The sequence below is a fragment of the Phlebotomus argentipes genome, unplaced genomic scaffold (genome assembly GCF_947086385.1).
Source record: "Phlebotomus argentipes unplaced genomic scaffold, Phlebotomus argentipes genome assembly contig_2, whole genome shotgun sequence".
Taxonomy (NCBI): Eukaryota; Metazoa; Arthropoda; class Insecta; order Diptera; family Psychodidae; genus Phlebotomus; species Phlebotomus argentipes.
The window spans coordinates 4,057,931-4,076,026 of record NW_026776162.1 but is presented as its reverse complement, the minus strand read 5'-3'; the positions used below and the strand labels follow the sequence as shown (position 1 = coordinate 4,076,026).

At 41.5% G+C, this 18,096-nt stretch overlaps 5 protein-coding genes across 7 annotated transcripts in view; 4 read left to right on the top strand and 1 right to left on the bottom strand.

The window, feature by feature from the left end:
- LOC132264934 (large ribosomal subunit protein eL33) overlaps window positions 1–4,385 on the top strand; it is a 69,501-nt gene extending 65,116 nt beyond the window's left edge. Inside the window, exons 1-4 of one of the 2 annotated variants that reach the window (XM_059765282.1) lie at window positions 3,207–3,303; window positions 3,762–3,960; window positions 4,024–4,251; window positions 4,317–4,385. In XM_059765282.1, the coding sequence (XP_059621265.1) occupies window positions 3,775–3,960; window positions 4,024–4,251; window positions 4,317–4,340 (438 nt within the window). In that variant the 5' untranslated portion in view covers window positions 3,207–3,303; window positions 3,762–3,774 and the 3' untranslated portion in view covers window positions 4,341–4,385. Of the gene's footprint in view, window positions 1–3,206; window positions 3,304–3,761; window positions 3,961–4,023; window positions 4,252–4,316 lie in introns of those variants that run through there. The other variant, XM_059765283.1, reaches the window with a different exon arrangement.
- Window positions 59–831, top strand: LOC132264928 (histone-arginine methyltransferase METTL23). Its single transcript, XM_059765273.1, has 2 exons — window positions 59–187; window positions 244–831. Exons 1-2 carry the CDS (start codon window positions 59–61, stop codon window positions 829–831), a joined length of 717 nt encoding a protein of 238 aa, XP_059621256.1.
- LOC132264935 (uncharacterized) lies at window positions 835–1,352 on the top strand. The gene has a single exon (XM_059765284.1). The coding sequence runs from the start codon at window positions 835–837 to the stop codon at window positions 1,105–1,107; it is 273 nt and encodes a 90-aa protein (XP_059621267.1). The 3' UTR covers window positions 1,108–1,352.
- On the bottom strand, window positions 1,541–2,984 carry LOC132264930 (ras-related protein Rab-8A). Its single transcript, XM_059765275.1, has 4 exons — window positions 2,796–2,984; window positions 2,483–2,543; window positions 2,048–2,393; window positions 1,541–1,966 (listed from the first exon to the last, which is right to left on the bottom strand). The coding sequence occupies exons 1-4, from the start codon at window positions 2,917–2,919 to the stop codon at window positions 1,871–1,873; spliced, it is 627 nt and encodes a 208-aa protein (XP_059621258.1). The 5' UTR covers window positions 2,920–2,984; the 3' UTR covers window positions 1,541–1,870.
- Window positions 4,386–4,783: 398 nt separating the features above from the next.
- Window positions 4,784–18,096, top strand: part of LOC132264621 (uncharacterized) — a 31,196-nt gene continuing 17,883 nt past the window's right edge. Inside the window, exon 1 of one of the 2 annotated variants that reach the window (XM_059764879.1) lies at window positions 4,784–4,988. The gene's annotated coding sequence lies outside the window, so the exon portion shown is untranslated. Of the gene's footprint in view, window positions 4,989–11,713; window positions 12,060–18,096 lie in introns of those variants that run through there. The other variant, XM_059764878.1, reaches the window with a different exon arrangement.

Sequence of the window (18,096 nt, the reverse complement as noted above, 5' to 3'; positions counted from 1 at the left end):
TGCGCAAGTTCTTTCCCTGCGGAAGTTTCCTCGGACGTGTCTGGCGTGTGGCGGAAAAATGACGCTGTCAATGGTGGAAAGCGGCTCAACGTCTGCGGAAAGCTTCAGAAAATTCATCTTTGGCCAGGATCCAGACGACAGTGACACCGACGAAGTCTGCGACAGCGTTGAAATCCTCATTCCAGAGGTGAGTTTTCCCGGCATTTCGTCACACTTTCTCCGCTAATTTTCCCCCCTTTTCAGCTCCTTCAGGCCTCGTACTCTTCATACACCTGGCCTTCCGCTCCCATTCTGAGTCTGTTCCTGTGGAAACGAAGGGCATCTCTGACCAAGAAGAGGATCCTCGAGTTGGGATCAGGCACCTCGCTTCCGGGCATCTTGGCGGCCAAGTGTGGGGCTCAAGTCACGCTGTCCGATCGCACAACACTGCCCAAGACTCTGGCTCACATACAGCGTTGCTGCCAGCTGAACAATCTCACTCCGGGAAAGGATATCGCGGTGAAGGGACTCTCGTGGGGGCTGCTGCTGAATAGCATCTTCGATTTGGGGCCCATCGATTTGATCATCGGCTCGGATATCTTCTACGATCCGTCTGTGTTCGAGGACATCCTCGTGACCGTTGCTTTCTTGCTGGAGCAGAATCCAGGTGCCAAATTCCTCTTCACATACCAGGAGAGAAGCGCAGATTGGAGCATCGAGGCGACGCTCAAGAAGTGGAAGCTCAAGTGCGCCAACGTGAGCTTGAGCGGAATCACGGCGGGATTCGACAAGAATCTGAAGAAGTTCATGGGCGGTCACAGTGTTCATCTGCTAGAGATCACGCTCGCCTGAGACATGTCGAACATCTCGCTGATCCGGAGCCTGTACAGGGTGTTCGTGGGGAATCTCTCGTGGACGGCGTCCGGGAGGGACGTGAAGATGTACTTCTCCAAGTTCGGACACGTGGCCTCGGCCTCTGTGGTGTTCGACAAGAACACCGGCCTGTCCAAGGGCTACGGCTTCGTGGACTTCAGCACGCAGGACGGCCTGATCGCGGCCACAAACAACCAAGTGCACTTCCTCGAGGGCAGAGTCCTGACTGTGCAGAAGGCCAGGAGCGTGGAGTGATTACGCAACAGTGCCAACGCAGAAGCAATCGACAGAGAAAAGCAGCCACACTCATGTTTTTTTCTGTGAATAATGTTAAATTTATGCCTCTACAAATTACACAAATAGTAAAAATAATTATCAATTAGAAATATACAAATAAAAAATTATCGTAGTTTCAATCTTTGTGTATGTTTTCCGGGTAAAACTCGCGCTGTGGAGCGTCGCTCCGCGCGAGAGTTCAAGATTCGCTTTATCTGCTGATGTTGGTTTTTTTTTGTTTCTTGTGAGTCCCTCAAAAGAGTCCGGCAAAAGCCCATTGTTTGGATGGGTGGAGGGGAATAACAAAATATAGTGGCAAAGAAGCTGAGTCCAGGAAAAAGATTCGATAAGTAGCTATTTCTCATGTTTCTCTTCTCTAAAAATAAATTATAAATGTGATCGTCTTTTATCATTTCTCTCGCTATTCCCTTGTAAATTCATGGTATATCAACTTAATCTCCCTCTCCCGAGCGCTCTCTCTCCCTCTCTCGCATGGGACTAAGATGCTCGGCGCGGAGCCGAAGTCGGAGTGGCCATCAAGGCGGATGCCTGACCGCCGCGCTCCAGTCACTTCCGCGCGGATTCCGCCCGCCTTTGGCCACTGAGGTCTGCCTGTGTGCGTGATCTTGCAATTTAGAAACTGAGAACTTGTGAAAGAGAGGCATCACTGGACGCACCGGGTGAGGAGGAGAGAGCAGGGAGTCGGAGAGAGAGATGAGGACTGCGGGGGAGTGTATCCAGGTCAGAGGAGACTACATCTCGAGAGCCAGTTGTGGGGTTTTCTCACAGTTTCCGCCTCCTTGAGTTTATGGCCCCCCTTGACGGGATTGTTCGCCTCCTGAAAGCCCCCCAGGAAAAAAAAACACACGCGCGCGTGATTAGAAGCCATCCAAAATCATATCTGTGAATCTTCGCTCACCAGTCGCTTCTCCGTCTTTGCCTTAATGTCCCTGGCAAGTGTGAAAAACGCCTCCTCCACGTTGATCTTCGCCTTCGCCGACGTCTCCATGAACTTAATCCCGTACTCAACAGCCAATTGCTCCCCTCGATCCTTCGTCACCTGGCGCTTCTCGTTCAGTTCGCACTTGTTGCCCAGGAGCATCTTCTCCACGTCCGCCGAGGCGTTCTCCTCGATGTTTCTGATCCAGTTCTTGATGTTCTCGAACGACTTCTCCTGTGTGATGTCGTACACCAGCATTATGCCCATAGCGCCGCGATAGTAGGCGGTTGTTATCGTCCGGAAGCGCTCCTGGCCGGCCGTGTCCCTGCAAGGCGATGATGATATGATGACTCATTAGAGACCCGCCACTCTGCGTCACCCGGAATTCGCCCACGGACTCCCCACCCCACTCACCATATCTGTAGTTTTATCTTCTTGCCATCGAGCTCAATGGTGCGGATCTTGAAGTCGATTCCTGCAAGAGAAACAGCCCAAATTGCCGTGTGTGCTCCAGAGTATGTCTCCGTCTCGCCATTGCGGCCATTCAAGCGATTTACAGCCCGACTTTTTCCACCCTCCGTCCACCCGTGGTGCTCCCAACCGCAGCCAATCGCCAGACTGACACCCCCCGAGGGCGCCAGCCCCACTCACAGTCCACACGAGAGGCCCCAAACGCGGAAATTGACCCGAGAAAAAAGTGGGCAATGGCGAGGCGATGACGACTCACCAATTGTCGATATAAACGTTGTATTGAAGGCATCCTCTGAGAAACGGAACAGGATGCACGTTTTGCCAACACCTGAGTCACCGATTAACAATAATTTAAATAAATAGTCGTAAGTTTTAGCCATTTTATTGCTAACACTAAGGAATTATAAAATTAAAGAGCTATGGAGAACCCTATGAACAACTCGTCGTGGAAATTCGCCAGAATGTTCCGATTGAACAACCGACTTCGGAATATTACACAAAATTTTCTTTGTGTCGGTCACAAATTCTTATTCATTAAATCTTCTCAAAATCACTCAAAAACATTACATTTCGTTCCTAGAATATTATTCCTGCACTTGGAAGCATAAATATGAGGAATGATTGTGAAGAATTTCTCAAATTCTGCGGATTTGTCGTACGCTTTTCAGGAGACCGACAAAATTTTACGAGGCATTGAATTATCTGTTTTGCAAAGTATCGCCACTGGCGCTAGTGTCGACCCTTTCCAATCGTGTTAACTTTCGGTATGTTTTGCTTCCGTGGTTTCTCACAAAAATATTTAATAATCTCCCAATCTGGGCGTCTTCTGGTGAAAATATGTCGTCTATCAGAAAGTGTAATTAACGATGCGTCGATGGATGATTGAGGATAGTGAGAATATGTATGGAAATAGCGGATGAATGGGGATTGATGTGGAGTCGGAGTTTCCTTGGTGGTCAAACAAACCTCCACGGATTGTTGAATATTTACAATTCCCGGCCAATGTGCGCTAAGGATTATCCGCGATAAAGCTCAGAATGATTCTAAGAGAGTGATTTCATTGAGTTATGAGGATTATTGGCCAGAAAGTGCCTGTGAATTCGGGTTGTTTCTCCATAACCTCCAAAATAGTTTCTGACAGATGACTTGAATCGCCAGAAGACGCCCGGAAAGCGTGTTTATTGTATGAATAACTGATTAACCGTGTCTCTTGCCTGTGTAGATTGTGAGTGACTATGGCAGACGTTGAGAAGACAGCGAAGCCCAAAGCCGCCAAGGCTCCGGCCGCCGCGAAGCCTGAGAAGAAGGAGAAGGCACACACTGCCCGGCCTCGTCGCCCGGCTCGCCTCTACGCCAAGGCTGTCTTCACCGGCTACAAGCGTGGTCTCAGGAATCAGCACGAGAATCAGGTCATCCTGAAGGTGAGAATCCTCATTTGACTTCCACTTGACTCCAGATTGAGTGCAAATTTCGCTTCTTTGCAGATTGAAGGCTGCCGGCGGAAGGAGGACGGTCGCTTCTACATCGGGAAGCGCTGCGTGTATGTGTACAAGGCCAAGACGCGCAAGAGTCTGCCGCAAAGGCCCAAGGAGAAGACCAAGATGCGCGCCGTTTGGGGCAAAGTGACACGATTGCACGGCAACACGGGATGCGTGCGTGCCAAGTTCCGCCGAAACCTTCCCGGACACGCGATGGGACACCGCATCCGCATTGTAAGTCCTGCTGAATGCTTAGCAGCGCAAGATCCTTTACTCACTGCAATCTCTTTGTCTTCCAGATGCTGTACCCATCCACAATTTAAGTTGCTAAAACTTACAGAATAAATTTTCATGAATGAAACCTGGAAGAGTATTTCTTGGTAGTCTTATTTGGTGATATTGTAGTCGCTGAAGGGTTGCTAGGTGCATATTAAGGAGTATTTTCGGTATTTTCATTAAGCAAAATACGAGTTAAATTTCGAGCATTTGCAAAAGTCGCTGAGTTTTCTAGCGGAGGCGCAAACTGAGCGCAAAAGTGTCTCGGATGCATTGTCTGTTGAGGCAGTTGGAGAGGAGGCGAGCAGGTGAAACTGGAATCATCACACCTCGATCGAGGCATGGAGCTGAGAGGGCAAGCGGCCTGTGCGGTGGCGAGAGCGAGATGACGCGATGTGGCAGCAAAGGAATTTGTGTCGTCACTTGAATCACTGCATTTACCATCGCAGAGTGGCGCTGCTACGGTGTTTTTCGTTTGTTTCAAGAGTCCAGTTGTGCCCATTATCTGTTGTCTTAATTGCCAGGAAAACCCATGGAAATGTGTGGAAAATCGAGCAATTCCCGTGCACAGTGACTCCTTGTGTGACTGACCGTACTTTGACAGTGTCTCCTGTGCGATTGTGAGTGTTTCAGTGGCATTTCTTGGGGTCTTTTCATCTCACGCGATATGGCTTCGGCGGACCCAACCGAGCACGGTAAGAAAGAGAGTAGCAGCAGATTTGAAGGTGGCGCATTGCTCAATTTCTCTCTCAGGTGAAATTCCTCAGCGCGAAATTCCCCTCGCGATCACTTGGCGTCTGATAAAGGCGCTCCGGATTGGCCCCAAAAGCGCGTCACTGCGCGCGAGTGCAGAAAGGCGGCTGCAGAAGAGCATCACAAAGTCGAGACTCAAGATCAAACAGTTAATTGTACTTTTATCACTCAACTTTATTTGATCAATTGATCAAACAAGAATTTTTGAAGGAATTCTACTCTCACTCTATGGCTGAAATTAGCGCGTTATTCGCACACAAAAGTCGATCAAAGTCCACGCGAAGGCGCTTCAATGATTCCCCTTCATTGACATTTTGCAGGCGAAAAATCTCTCTGTGAGGCATTTCGCGAAGCCTCGAGCCCAAAAGAAGCGCCCCCATCTGCGAAAATGCCCATAAATATGCGCGCACACACACATTTCTCCGCATGAGATCACAAACCGTTCGCTGAAGACACGCGAAAGGTGAAATCTTGAGGACGCGATCGAAAACACTCAAGATAAGCGGTCAATTGATCCCCGATAGTAAATCACTTTAATTGCAAACGGTGAGCCAATAGAATGAGGTATATTAAAGTGCCACGGAGCACTTTCAGGTGATGAAACGCGTGATTTACGGGACATTTTCTGCATTCTTCCATCAGCACGAGGTGGATTTTTGCGTAATATAATCGAGTGCGGGACACTTTACGACTCTAGCGCGGAGATATCAATAAGTCTCGAAGACGCAAAGAGATATAAAAGAAAGAAATCAGAACCCGAAAAGTCCACATTCATCTGGTTGTAGCCAAATACTAATATTTTCGGCTTTAATAGTCTAATTTGGTTTATCTATATTTCCAGAGAAGAGATATAATGCAAAATAAACAACTTATAATTGCTCATAAGCTTCCTTACGCGCCAAAGAAAATAGTGACCATTAAAATGCGCAAATGAATACGTTTACCAGTATTATTTGTATCCAAAACGGCGCGTGGAACACTCAGAAAAATAGATTAGAATAAATTGAATGAAAAAGCTTTCGACTTATCAAAACTCCGTGCAAAATATGGAGATTAATTTTTTCTTCATTTTTCGTCTTTTAATTAGATAAACGTGCAGAAATTGTATGCAAAAATAGAAAGTTAAAATTTTATGTGTGTATTTCATTATTTCTAGCAATTCTAGGTTTTATAGATTAGAAAATCGTATTCATTTATTCAAATTATTCCACATTGATTTTGAATAATTTCAATATTATTCTCACGTATCATAAAATTGTTGATATTTTGAGAAATCCATTAAGAAATCATTCTCACTGTGATTTTTTTTACATGCCTATCAATTAGGTCGCTTGTAAGTCACCTTTAGCACTTGTTTTGTTAGAACATTCTGGTGAAGATCCATTGTTTCGAGACATATATAATTAAGGAAAACTTTCCACAGGGAATTTCTGTGAGATAAGACACTGCACTGCAGTCTTAAAGACTATACATAACGCTTTAATACGCAACTTAATTCATAGGTATGTTTTTTTCCTTAAATACACACCGAATAAGTGGGCAACGGCTGTGTTGCTGTGGCTTGTTATGGTGCATAAAAACAGCATTACGTGGAAGGTAAATTCACCAAAATCGCAGTAGAATTGTGCAACGGAGGAAAGAAAGACGGAGATTAGAGCAAATATGGACTTGTTGGTGCGAACTAAAAACATCAATAAGTTCATTAAATTATTACTTTAGCACGGAAGAAGAGTGTTCAACTGCAAATGCAAAGCGGAAGATTGCAGTCAAGGGAGGAAGACTTCACTGGAAAAGGCACAATGTTAGATAGAATATAAATTCTATTGATATGTGATAAAGATGTCAATCTTTCATATTGCATTGATGCAAATGCGAAGAGGGAAATTTGCGAAATTCACCTTCAATTTTCCCATGGAAAAGTATCAAACAATTGTGCTTTTTTCCCAAACTTGCACTTAATTATGCAAATAATCAAGATTATGCATTAGCAGAAGTGTGAATCTGATTTGCTACTCTCGTGGAATTTTCTCTGTATATCGGGAAAATATGACTTTCTTCTTCTTCACGATTTTGATTATTGATTCTCAGGGAAATGATGCAAATTACCCACAATTTGCGTTTGAATTTCTCAAATCAAATCACACCACGAGAGGATTATCTCAAGACCTTCACGTAAATTTATGGGACAAAGTGCAGAGGCGCAGAATGAGACAGGAAAGAGTTCGCTTAATGAGCTCAATGAGAGGTCAGAGAGTCACATGAAAATTTCAGCACTGAAGCTCAGTTTAATTGCAACAAAAATAAAGTACGGCGCGATTAATTGCTCAGAAGTTGTGTTGGTATTTGTGTGTATAGAAAAAAATGTTCCTCTAATGATTCAACTATTTTCCTTCTCCACATCAATTAGACTTTAATAAGTTGCTAAATTATTAGTGAAACCTGAAACACAGTGCGTCGCTGAAAGTTGAATTTGCCTTAAGGCAGGGTTTATCGCAAGTGAATCGTGCATATGGGAAAAAATAGTGAATTATTTGTTTTTGAGCAATAAATATAAATCCAGTAACTTGATCACAATGTTATGGAAATTTTTGGCAATTTCATTTTCTCTTGAATGGGGATTTTTTTTCCCTCAGCATGAACCGGTGAAATCTTTCCGTGTTTTGTTCGGAAGAAAACATCTGGAAATAGTTACTTATTTGTTTCTTTCTCAACATTATTTCTGGAAGTTGTATGGCAAGAATACGTTTACTCATTTTCCCTGCGGTATTGTTGAATGTTGTGTCGTAAAGTCAGGGCACGTGTGATAACGCAATTGATTGGAACTTTTTCACTGTTCCGGGAAATACTGAGTTTGGGGAAAATTTTTAATGGGAAGACACACAAGAGAGATCAATTTCTACGCACGCACTCTCCTGAGAATTGATATTGAAATATCAGTTTTTATGTGATTACTTCACCATTAAAATATTTACAGGAGACACAATGGGAAGAGAGCACCTGTAGCAAATAATGGGACAGAGATATTATCGCACGTTTTATTCTGAGAAATGAGGCAAAAATAGATTGAGCCATTCGTGTGACAAGGAGTTGTGATCACAACAAATAAACTCGATTGGGGCGCAGACACATCGCAACTGAGATAAATTGCCCCGAAGAAAGAGAGAGAGAGAGAAAGAGTGAATATTGAGAGGGAAAAAGGACGAAAAGTGCTAGGCAATTAATCTGCAGATTGAGCAATAAAATAGCCACCGTAGAGAGATTAGGAAATCGCAAGAATTCACCTTATTAAATGGGAAAAAGTCCCGCGAGATTAGATTTGACCATTTCATCGCGCTCAACACTGCAAGAACTGCACAATCGTACCACAAATCTGTGTAAATGACTGGGGTTTAGTTGCAGCAAAAAATCTCCTCTATCTCTCAATAATATTTCACATGCTTCATTGCACACTTCCACTTGACTCCATTTGAGATTGGGTGAATTTCGCTTCATATGAAATGGAATTGGAGGTTTTGCGGTGCACGTTCGCGCGAGTTGGGAAAATATTTCCTCAACTTGATCACTAATTAATCTTATCAAGGCAGTACTAATGGCCTAAACAAATCCATATGCAAATACAGTCACGGAGGAATTTAACCTCTTTGACATCAATGCAATAGAGTTGCTGCGCGGTGCATTGAAAACCCATTTTCAAATATCACACCATTCGATCAAATTGATCGAGAAAGCGAGTGCACAGAAATTCTTATGCGGCCTGCATTCGGTGAATTCTTGACCATTTTAGAGAGACATTTAAATTGTCTTTTGCCAGAGAATTAGTTAAAGCATTAGAAAAGACTCTATAAAATGAAGTCAAGATCTCTTGAGCACAAGAATTTCTACTCATTTATCTCCATCTTATGAAATCCATCGAAGAATAGCGAAGAGAGCTAAAAACAATTGAAACAATTCATATTAAATTTCACTTCCTGCCTCTCGTTTTACCAAGAAAAAGAACACCCTTGAAGGATTGTGTTAGAAAAGGATTTCACCTTCAAATAAATTGGAATTGTAGTTCAATATCGTCTTGCCATCAAATATTCAACGAGAGAGTCTCAAAATAAGTGCCCAGGAAATCGCAGGTGATGTTCTTCAACCCAATCAGAGATTGTTGGCCCCTATGAAATGGACAAGACCAATCTTCAGCTGTGTGTGTGAGAGTTCTTTGTCTCTGGATTTCAGGGAGTCTTGTAAACAAAGTGACGAAGAGACAGGAAGTTGATGTTTTTCGAGGGGGCGTCCGCGTCACATGGATGAGAGAGGAAGCAAAAAAGACCCTCTCGGCTCCGGAGGAATTTTGTTGAAGAAAGAAGTTCGTTGCGTAGGAATTTCACAGACACTTTTTGCCTCACTTTTCTACCAAGTCGAATACAACAAGACAGCGTGTAGGAAGCTCCTTCTGCCGACACTCCTTTCCCATGTCAAGTGGTTTATTTTCTGTAATTTGAACTGTCTATCATCGTGTGAAAATTAATATTTGTCCTTGTGCTAGAATCCCGCGAGAGTGAGAAGAAAATTGTGGGAGAAGAAAGGTTGATTGCATTCGCTATAGTTTGTTGTTCTTGTTGTTTCAGAATATAATTTTCTCGTAGCGACATTTTCTCTATCACAACACAACACGCTTAGCCTTCTCCACCTACAATGAAATACAGGTAAATTGGGTGGAGAGAAATCAATAGTAATTGGAATTTTATGGGTTATTTCTCCCCAGTTGGTTTTACGTCTATTGTGACTCTCTGGGAAATGTGTGGTATTATGTCTCTTCGCGAGAACTCGTCCTTCCTTCCACTCGCCATAGGTGACAAATAATTAATATTCATCTCCACCCAACGCATAGAGAGATTGAGCAGCAAAAAAAAACAGAGAGACAGAATTGTATAGGCAATTTATATGGTAAAAGTTTCCTCAGTATAATTGACCATGTGACTTTTCCTCATCTTCACTCTCTTTGGTGTGGCAATGCCTGAATTATGGCAGTAAAATTGCAGTCGCATGGAGATGATGAAGATACAATTAAGAGGAGGACGAAAAATTGTGTCTCTCTGCCGTTGCTCATTACTCAATTTATTTTAATTGCTTATTGAAATTTTTTTCCGCTACGGCCAATTTACGATCAGTGTGAAATTGCTCTCTGCGTCTCTGTTGGTTATGCCCAAGGATTCCAATGCATCTCTCGCCCCTCCCACATGCACTCGCGACAGGTGATGATAAATGGTCGCACCGAAGGCATAGGCGAAATGACTCTGGAGACACCTTTGGAGACAATTAATCAATTGCATGTGAGAGAGTGATTTCATGTTCTATCTGCCGATAGTAAATTAAGACATGCAGTCGCGCCCAGAGACATCCACGTGACTCTTATCCGACGACAGATATTCAATCAATTTCTCATCACTGCACAAATAGACTTAACGATTCTAATGGGAATTGTGTGTGTTGGGTCATTCGAATGGTGTGACCTTTCCTATCACCTCTCCTCTGTCATATGATTCGCGAGCGATGCTCTGTGTTGGTGTATCTCGTAATCAAATGATGTGATGCTGGAGATGAATAAAGAGATGAGTAATTCAATTTGACTCCCTCTAATTGTATACGAATGGTTATTTTTTATTACTCTCCACCTATCACGACTGGTAGAACCGGGCAGGAGTTGTGTAGCTAGAATTGTCTGGTTCTCGTAATATTGGCCCTAATATTCTAGGAAAAAGAAAAAAAAGCTATTGTTGTTTATTCTTCTGTTTCTGACTGGAAAGGTTATACAACATAGTTAGTTTACAATCCACGATATTTGGCCTTAATCAGTAAATTTGATAATTTCCAGCACAGTTGAAGTTAAACTTTATGTGTTCCTATATAGAGTTTAACGTAAATATTCGCTATATTTGTATCATCTGTATAGTATAAATAGACTTGTTCTTTGTCATGACAAAACTCCTTCACAGTTCTATTATTTTTTATCACCACCATAAGAGTTGTGTAATTTTTTTTAGTAGTTTTATAATGATATAATCTTTGAGCGTGAATCTATTTCATCGAATTGCTTGTATTTCCCACAAGGAATATCCCTGGGTTTTACAGAACCGCGCACTCGAGCATGTTTCAAAGAGATTTTCGTAGAGTCTCTGTTATGGAGGGCTTATAAATAGTATATATCTCCAAGCACGTCTAATGGAGTAGCAATTAACCGTGTGTCTTCTTGGAATTCCTCCAATTTCCGGATAAAAACCCCACTCAAGATGAAAACTCTTGCATTCGCCATGAGAGCCGAAAAAATCTCCGCTGGAGATCTCTTTTAGAAGAATGTGAATCAGAGCTTTTGAGTCACTTGTTAAATTCTCGGGAATATTGATCGATTGGCGCAGAGGTAGGGCGCGATTGTCAGTGAATGCATTTCTGAGATGATTTACTGGGCATAGAGAGTGTGTGAGAATGGATGAGGCGAGAGAACCACCCAAGAATTTGGACGTATCTTCCAGACGGATGTCGATGTGCACTGCTGCGTTCGTGCCGCGTCACAAGGCACAAACACTCACATATGGCGAGAATCGGTTCCAACCAGCTACCTTTCCAACCAGCGATACTTTTGCGGTGTGTAGAGCTCGGCCGCCACTCCAAGAGAGTCAGTCAAGTTGATTCAGTCGCGTTGAGCGGTTCGTTTCGCAGCTCGGAATTCGACTCGAATTTCCCTTGTTGAAATTATTGTGTGTTGTGCATACTCTTGGACAATATTTGAGTGTTCTGTCAGGTGTGCTGAAACATTTCTGGCTTTTCATGCTGGAAAATTACAGTGTTAATTAGACATTAGGAGGGAAGAAAAAGACTTACAGAAATCGAGGGGAGCAAGAAAATCAATTCCACTTGCTTGTGAAGCCACAAAATTTGAACTCTTTCCATAAGAAGTGAATGGGAATGAAGAATAAGGGATTACTACCATCGAGGAAAGTCTACAACAGTATTCTCCATTTTTATTGTGTGTAAGTATTTCAGAGAGAGAGAGAGAGAGAAGTGTTGGGAAGAAAGGATTCCATCGATTAAATAATTCTTTCTTACCTCTGTGACTTCTCAATGCACGAATGAGCGTCTGTTGAAGTGCATTTTTTTGTTGTCGGTCTGTTGCTATGATGAGGAATTCCTTGAGCTATGCACCAACACCTCTTTTTTCCCATTTTCAACCGCAATGGCATTCTCCAAAGCATCGCCCAGTGAAGAAGGTGCATTAGAATTTAATGATGATTTGAGCGATAGCGAGGAGACACTAATTCCTTCTTCATGGCCTAACGAAAATTGGTGGTAAAGTTGATGGTGGAGTAGAAGAAGAAGAAGAAACTATTGAAATAATGCTTCAGCGGTGAGAAAGTGTGACAAATTGTGGCGGTGGCTACGAAAGAAGGTGCATTGAAGACAATTTATTCACTTTTTGCGACTCTACCAGTTAATTCGGTGCCAAGGTTTACATTTGTCGACGACACACTTGACTCTCGCGAATATCTCTCAAAAGATACACACAAAAGTTGGGGATTATTATTATGCAAACATGACTGGTGGCTCGCGATGAAAGTTTCTTGTTCTCTTGATCTTCTCCTTTCGGCTCCCGCGGCGAGTTCGGCGGTGTGTCCCAGTTGAAGTGCACATTCTGAAGGGTATAACACAAGAGAGAGTTAATTAAAGGAAAATTCCCTGACAGTGAAACCCGCACTTGACTTCCTGTCTTGACTGTGACCGTGATAAGAGCTCTTGAGACACATTGTATCCGCATCATGTCTGGGGTGAATAATGCCTATGCAAATGTCCTCGTGATACGACAAGATCACCTGTGACGGTGCAGATAATTGCACAGTCATAGATAATACGCGAACACACCTCAAGTATGCGTGGGAAAAATTTCAATTTCATTCAATGTTTTCGCAGACTTTTCTATGCTGAATTTCTGCGAGTGCAGCGAGAGAGAAAAGGCAATTTGGAGCTCTTTCTCTCTCTCTCTCTTCTCAAAGTTCATCTCAACTTTGTATCTCTCGTGGTGACTTATTTTTTCACTCTCCGTCTTATACTTAAAGTCAATTCACTCATATGGTAATGATATCGTTTGCACAATAGAGGAAATCATACATCTCGCGAATTTATAACCGCTCACTCTAAATCATATTGCAAAAGAGGCTCTCCATTGTTGCGAATATTTATTCTAAATAATCTGATTGAAAATTTGAATTCTGGGAAAGAGATTTTCCCGCTGCGATAGCCAAATTTTTTGCACTATAAATTTGTTTTGTTGAAATATGCGAAAAATTTTCTGTCCACAAATTGTTTGCCTGAGAATTTATGAAAGTCTTGTGGCTAATGAAGAGATAATTTTCCTAAGATCAATGCTCGTTTTTCATACTCAAACAGTCACGATTCCTTTACAGACTTAAAGTCACCTTGTCGCGAGCGGGACCTCAATTTGGTTTTACACAGAATCTCACGAGAACTAGTCTATTGATGTAAAATATTTATTAATTTGCACAAAGATTATAAAGATTTTCACAATAGCAAGACTTTTTTGTGTATCTTCTCTTTATCTGGATAAAGTAAACTCACTGCAGAGTTCAAAAGAATGATATAAATGTATTCTACAGATTGTGTGTAATTAAAGAAAATCCAGAATATTGCATAAACAAACCATTTCTTAAGGTAACAGTTTAAGTTCTTTAAAATTTAATGAGCTTTCAACAATATACTAAAATCATCTGCATGAAATTTTATTCACATCCATCATTTTTCAGTATATGTGAAACTGTAAAGTAAAGCTTAAGATAAGCATCAAGTAAATAAAAATGATCTTTCCATGAATTTCTCAATTCCAGAAACTCTTCTATTGATATTGGCAATAAGATTTTCATAAATTTATTTGTAAACAGAACATCGTTTTAGATGTTCTATTGTATTTCTTGAGAAAACATGACGATGGTTGTGGTGAAAAATGCTGTGAAAGAAGCTGATAAATATGATAATTTCTTACTCAATGCATTTCACCCAGCGAGAATCTCTTCCTCATGACAAAATTAAGATTTTATCGTCAACTTTTTGAGCCATGTTCTCCCGGAAGTTTCAATTGAAATCTCTGTAAATTTTTTTTCCGAAATATTTTGCAAAAATTTGTTAGATAACAATCTCAAAGCAGCTGCAGAGAGAAGTACCAAACAAAAACTCCTATTCGAGACTTTTTGCTCTGAAGACATAAAAAAAATGCCGATTTTTCACACTTTTTCCCCATTCTTACATAAATCACAGTCTTTTTTAACAATATCCATGCGCTTTAAATACAATGTCAGATGTGTGATGGAAGAAAAAAGCTTCGCATGTTTTTCTCCCGCACTTTATCAGGTTTAATTAAATTTATAAAATACTGTGTGTGGCAGAAAGATATGAGCTATTGAATATTAATATAATATTTCGGTGGAAAATAAATTTTCAAGTCATCGCTAATTTATGCAGTATGTTTTCGGTATCTTCTCGTCATTTCTCAAATTTCTACTAATTGAATAGCCGGCAAATACCAAAAATGTTTAGTACGATCTCGAATTATTGGGCTTCTCTGACGCTGACGTGTTTTCCGACTCTCGCTCTGATATTTCATTTTATATGTATTCTTCCATCGGGCGTGCAGAGAAAATGGTATTTTAATAGTCTCTTTGCACAGAGATATTGTTAATTGGATCAGTGAAAAAGAAAAATACCATAGAAAGCGAATTTTAAAGTGCTCCACGGCAGGGTTTTAAAGGCTCTCTGGCAAAGAGTCATTTGGTGGGTATTTTCTCCATAATCAGTCTCACTCGAAAATATTCAAATACACACTCCAAAAATAGGTATCACGAACTTTCTTTTGATCTTCACGGGTGGAAGGCGACCGCAAAAAAATCAAAGGAAAACTAATGGGAGACAATTAAAATCTCCGTCTCTGTGCACAGCAACCATGAGGCACACAAAAGGCTTTATTAATTACATGTGATCAACATTAGTCAAATCGCGATCTGCTAATTATACCTGTACGGTGGGAAAGTAAATAAAAATATCCACCACGAGTGAACTTGAGGCATAGAAAAAAAATGAGCATTCATCAAATGTAATCAATAAATAGATAAATAATTGACTACTTTGGGGAAGTTACGGAATGTTTCTCATGTGCCTCACATGTCGACCGGCTAGTTTTCATTGTAATTGACGACTAATACTGATGTTTGATGTTTGATGAGCAGTTGGACAGTGGAAAAAAAAACATTTCTTATCATTTTGCGAATTTCCCTTGAGCGCATCTTCGTGCTTTTGCGCAATGTGTTGCGTAATTTGGCGATCAATTGTGGAAAATGATGCGCAAAAGGAAACTTTTCTTTCTATAAATAATCTCTAAAGATTGATTACTGCGACCGAGAGTGAAATGGACTTTTCCGTATGACCCCATGAGGCTAGCAAGTCACTACATCGCATTAAGTAGTAATTACTATAGGAAATTACACTGTTTAGCGCTATAGGGATTCAGTGTCAAATGCGATCGATAACGGTGAATGGGTTAGTTTGGAAAGATCACAATATAGAAAATGAGATTCTTGGGAATCTCATAACAGAAAATATTATCGAGAGTTAAAACGTGCCTCGCTATGTCTTCCTGTGTACGTTTTGCCTCCGTGAAGAAATTGTAGTACAAACTGGCCAATGTTGTGGCGATTGATCCATCTTTCTTGTCATGCTGCGAAAAAAATGTTGCTTATCGCGCGTGGAACTGGCGACATAGCGGATTTAGTGTTTTTCTTCTTTGTCCCCACTGGTTAGCATTTAAGATATCCACACCAGTGACGTAAAAACTCCAGTGAAGAGAGAAGGAATAGCGCAGTGCGTGGTGAATTTATCCCGTGAGCCATCATTCGCGTGTTTTTTATGGGCATTTTGTTGATTTGCCGCCTGCACAAGAAAAGAGATTGTGCAGAAATGCTGCAGCAAAATTTATGTCTCCACCACCCAAAGTGGAATCAATAGAGTTATAAAAGTTAATCACATACAAATAATCATTTTTCATTGACTCTCCGTCATCCCCAGAGTGTGCTTGGTGCATCAGGTGAAATTCAATTTCCCCCGCGAGGCCTCTTGGCGCACTGGGTGGTTCGCGATGTGATAAATTCTACACTCTGCGCCGAGTGGAAAGCCACCACTCTCGATTTATTCACACTTGAACTCACCGATGGCCATTGGAATAATTGTCTGTCTTGACTGTGAAGAATGATATTAGATTATAAGTGGGGAATTTTTCTCACTCCTGCCGCACGGCTCTCAAATGCATATGCATAGGCTCCTTAGGAGTACAACTCCACCTCACATCGCGGCCCGAGTACATGCTGAGATGGTTGGAAAATGAGTGCGAGAAGGCCACATGGAGAACACACAATTTTATTATTAGACACACCCTTGAAAATCATACTATGAATCTGTAAAGAGCGCGTAGGAGCGAGAAATGTGAAATTTTTCATGAAATTTGCATATTATCCTCATATATTCAATGCAAATTTGGCGCCAAATTTGCTTTTTTATGTCAAAATGCTGGTACAAATGTGGTGATTAGGCGAAAGACAGATGTTATCGAGACCTTTTCTGAGAAGTTTATCACTGAAAACACACATAAATTGACACTTCTTAATCCTTGAATAGATTTCAGACAGCCACTATTTGCTTCTAGCTTTCTTTTTGGGTTCTTTTGACGATAAGATTGTTGCAACTTCACTCTCTCTTCGATGCAATCGATCGGAGCGATGCTTTGATCACACTGACCGGGAAAATTTCATGCAAATTTGAATCCTCATGGAGCGAATCTTATGCGATGCAGTCGCTTCGCAGTGTCTTTGCCATGTGTCTTGATATTTATTTGAAGATTTTATTCCATGAAGTTGAAAATTTTATTAATTGAGCGCGTGTTCCTGCCGAGTGGCTTTCTGCACGACTTGATATTTACTGCAAATATTGGCGATGAAATGAGACTATGTGCGGGTGGAATGCGAGCTCACAATTGTGCGCAATTCAACGACAAACTCACAAGAAGATCTCAATATTCACGGGAGGATTTTTCTTGCTTGCGCATCTTCTGTCGAGAGGGAGAAAAATGTTTTTTTTTTGCACCATCTTTTATACTTTATTCAAAATTATACACTTTACTTTTTCTCATGTGACTTTTTTCCTCCAGCTGAAACGCGCAGAAAAAAGTGTACACGAGAATCCATAATGATTCGGCTGTGACCGGTCAGACTGGCTGTTTTAGAAGAAGTTTCTTTCCTTTGACATCATCTCAATTTCTGTTGGGTGTTTGTCTAATGAGTGAGAGGCAAAAGAATGCTTAATTCGCTGGCTGTCACATGACCACTGAATAACCATCATGTCTTGGCTTCTTTGCTCGATTGTGGCGAAATTGAGTGTTTTGCTGGGAGAAACGTAAAAGCGAGTCATCGATTTTTGCCAGTCTCGCGACGATGGGCTTTTTTTTCCTCCAGAGAGTCTTAAGAAGTTCTTGAGCGCAAAGAATATTGTAGTCAAACAATGGCTAGTGGGATGATGATTACAATAGAGAGTCCCGCACCTTCTTTCTACCCAGTCTATTTTCTGATTATTATTCCATAAGTCAATTGCACAAAAAGCAAATACAATTTCCCACCGCGAAAAACTTCCAAAGAGTCTGTCTTCAAGGATTTTTTTGTATACGCGCTCATCATATACATTATTTACCTCTTTTTACATGGCTTTTGCCGGCAGAAGAGCACAATTACTGGGTGAAAAACATAATATCCGAAATATGATGGTAAAATGAGATTCATACTGCCTCGATAGCGACACGAAATTAATTATATTGTGCAAAGGATGTGTGAATATGAGTGTAGTTCCGGTCAAAATTCACCGCGAAGTCGCGGGTGAATCAGCGATAGAGTGCTGTGTTAGCGCATTAAATATAGCGCAATCTTGGCTCTGTACATGATCCAATACCTGAAAACATGCACCCAA

Excerpts from the sequence above, each read along its gene's own strand:
- LOC132264928 (XM_059765273.1), top strand. The coding sequence starts at position 59 with ATGACGCTGTCAATGGTGGAAAGCGGCTCAACGTCTGCGGAAAGCTTC. Across the intron at positions 188-243 it reads TTGAAATCCTCATTCCAGAG|CTCCTTCAGGCCTCGTACTC; the intron begins GTGAGTTTTCCC and ends CCCCCTTTTCAG.
- LOC132264935 (XM_059765284.1), top strand. The coding sequence starts at position 835 with ATGTCGAACATCTCGCTGATCCGGAGCCTGTACAGGGTGTTCGTGGGG.
- LOC132264930 (XM_059765275.1), bottom strand. The coding sequence starts at position 2,919 with ATGGCTAAAACTTACGACTATTTATTTAAATTATTGTTAATCGGTGAC. Across the intron at positions 2,544-2,795 it reads AACGTTTATATCGACAATTG|GAATCGACTTCAAGATCCGC; the intron begins GTGAGTCGTCAT and ends TTTCTCTTGCAG. Across the intron at positions 2,394-2,482 it reads AAGATAAAACTACAGATATG|GGACACGGCCGGCCAGGAGC; the intron begins GTGAGTGGGGTG and ends ATCGCCTTGCAG.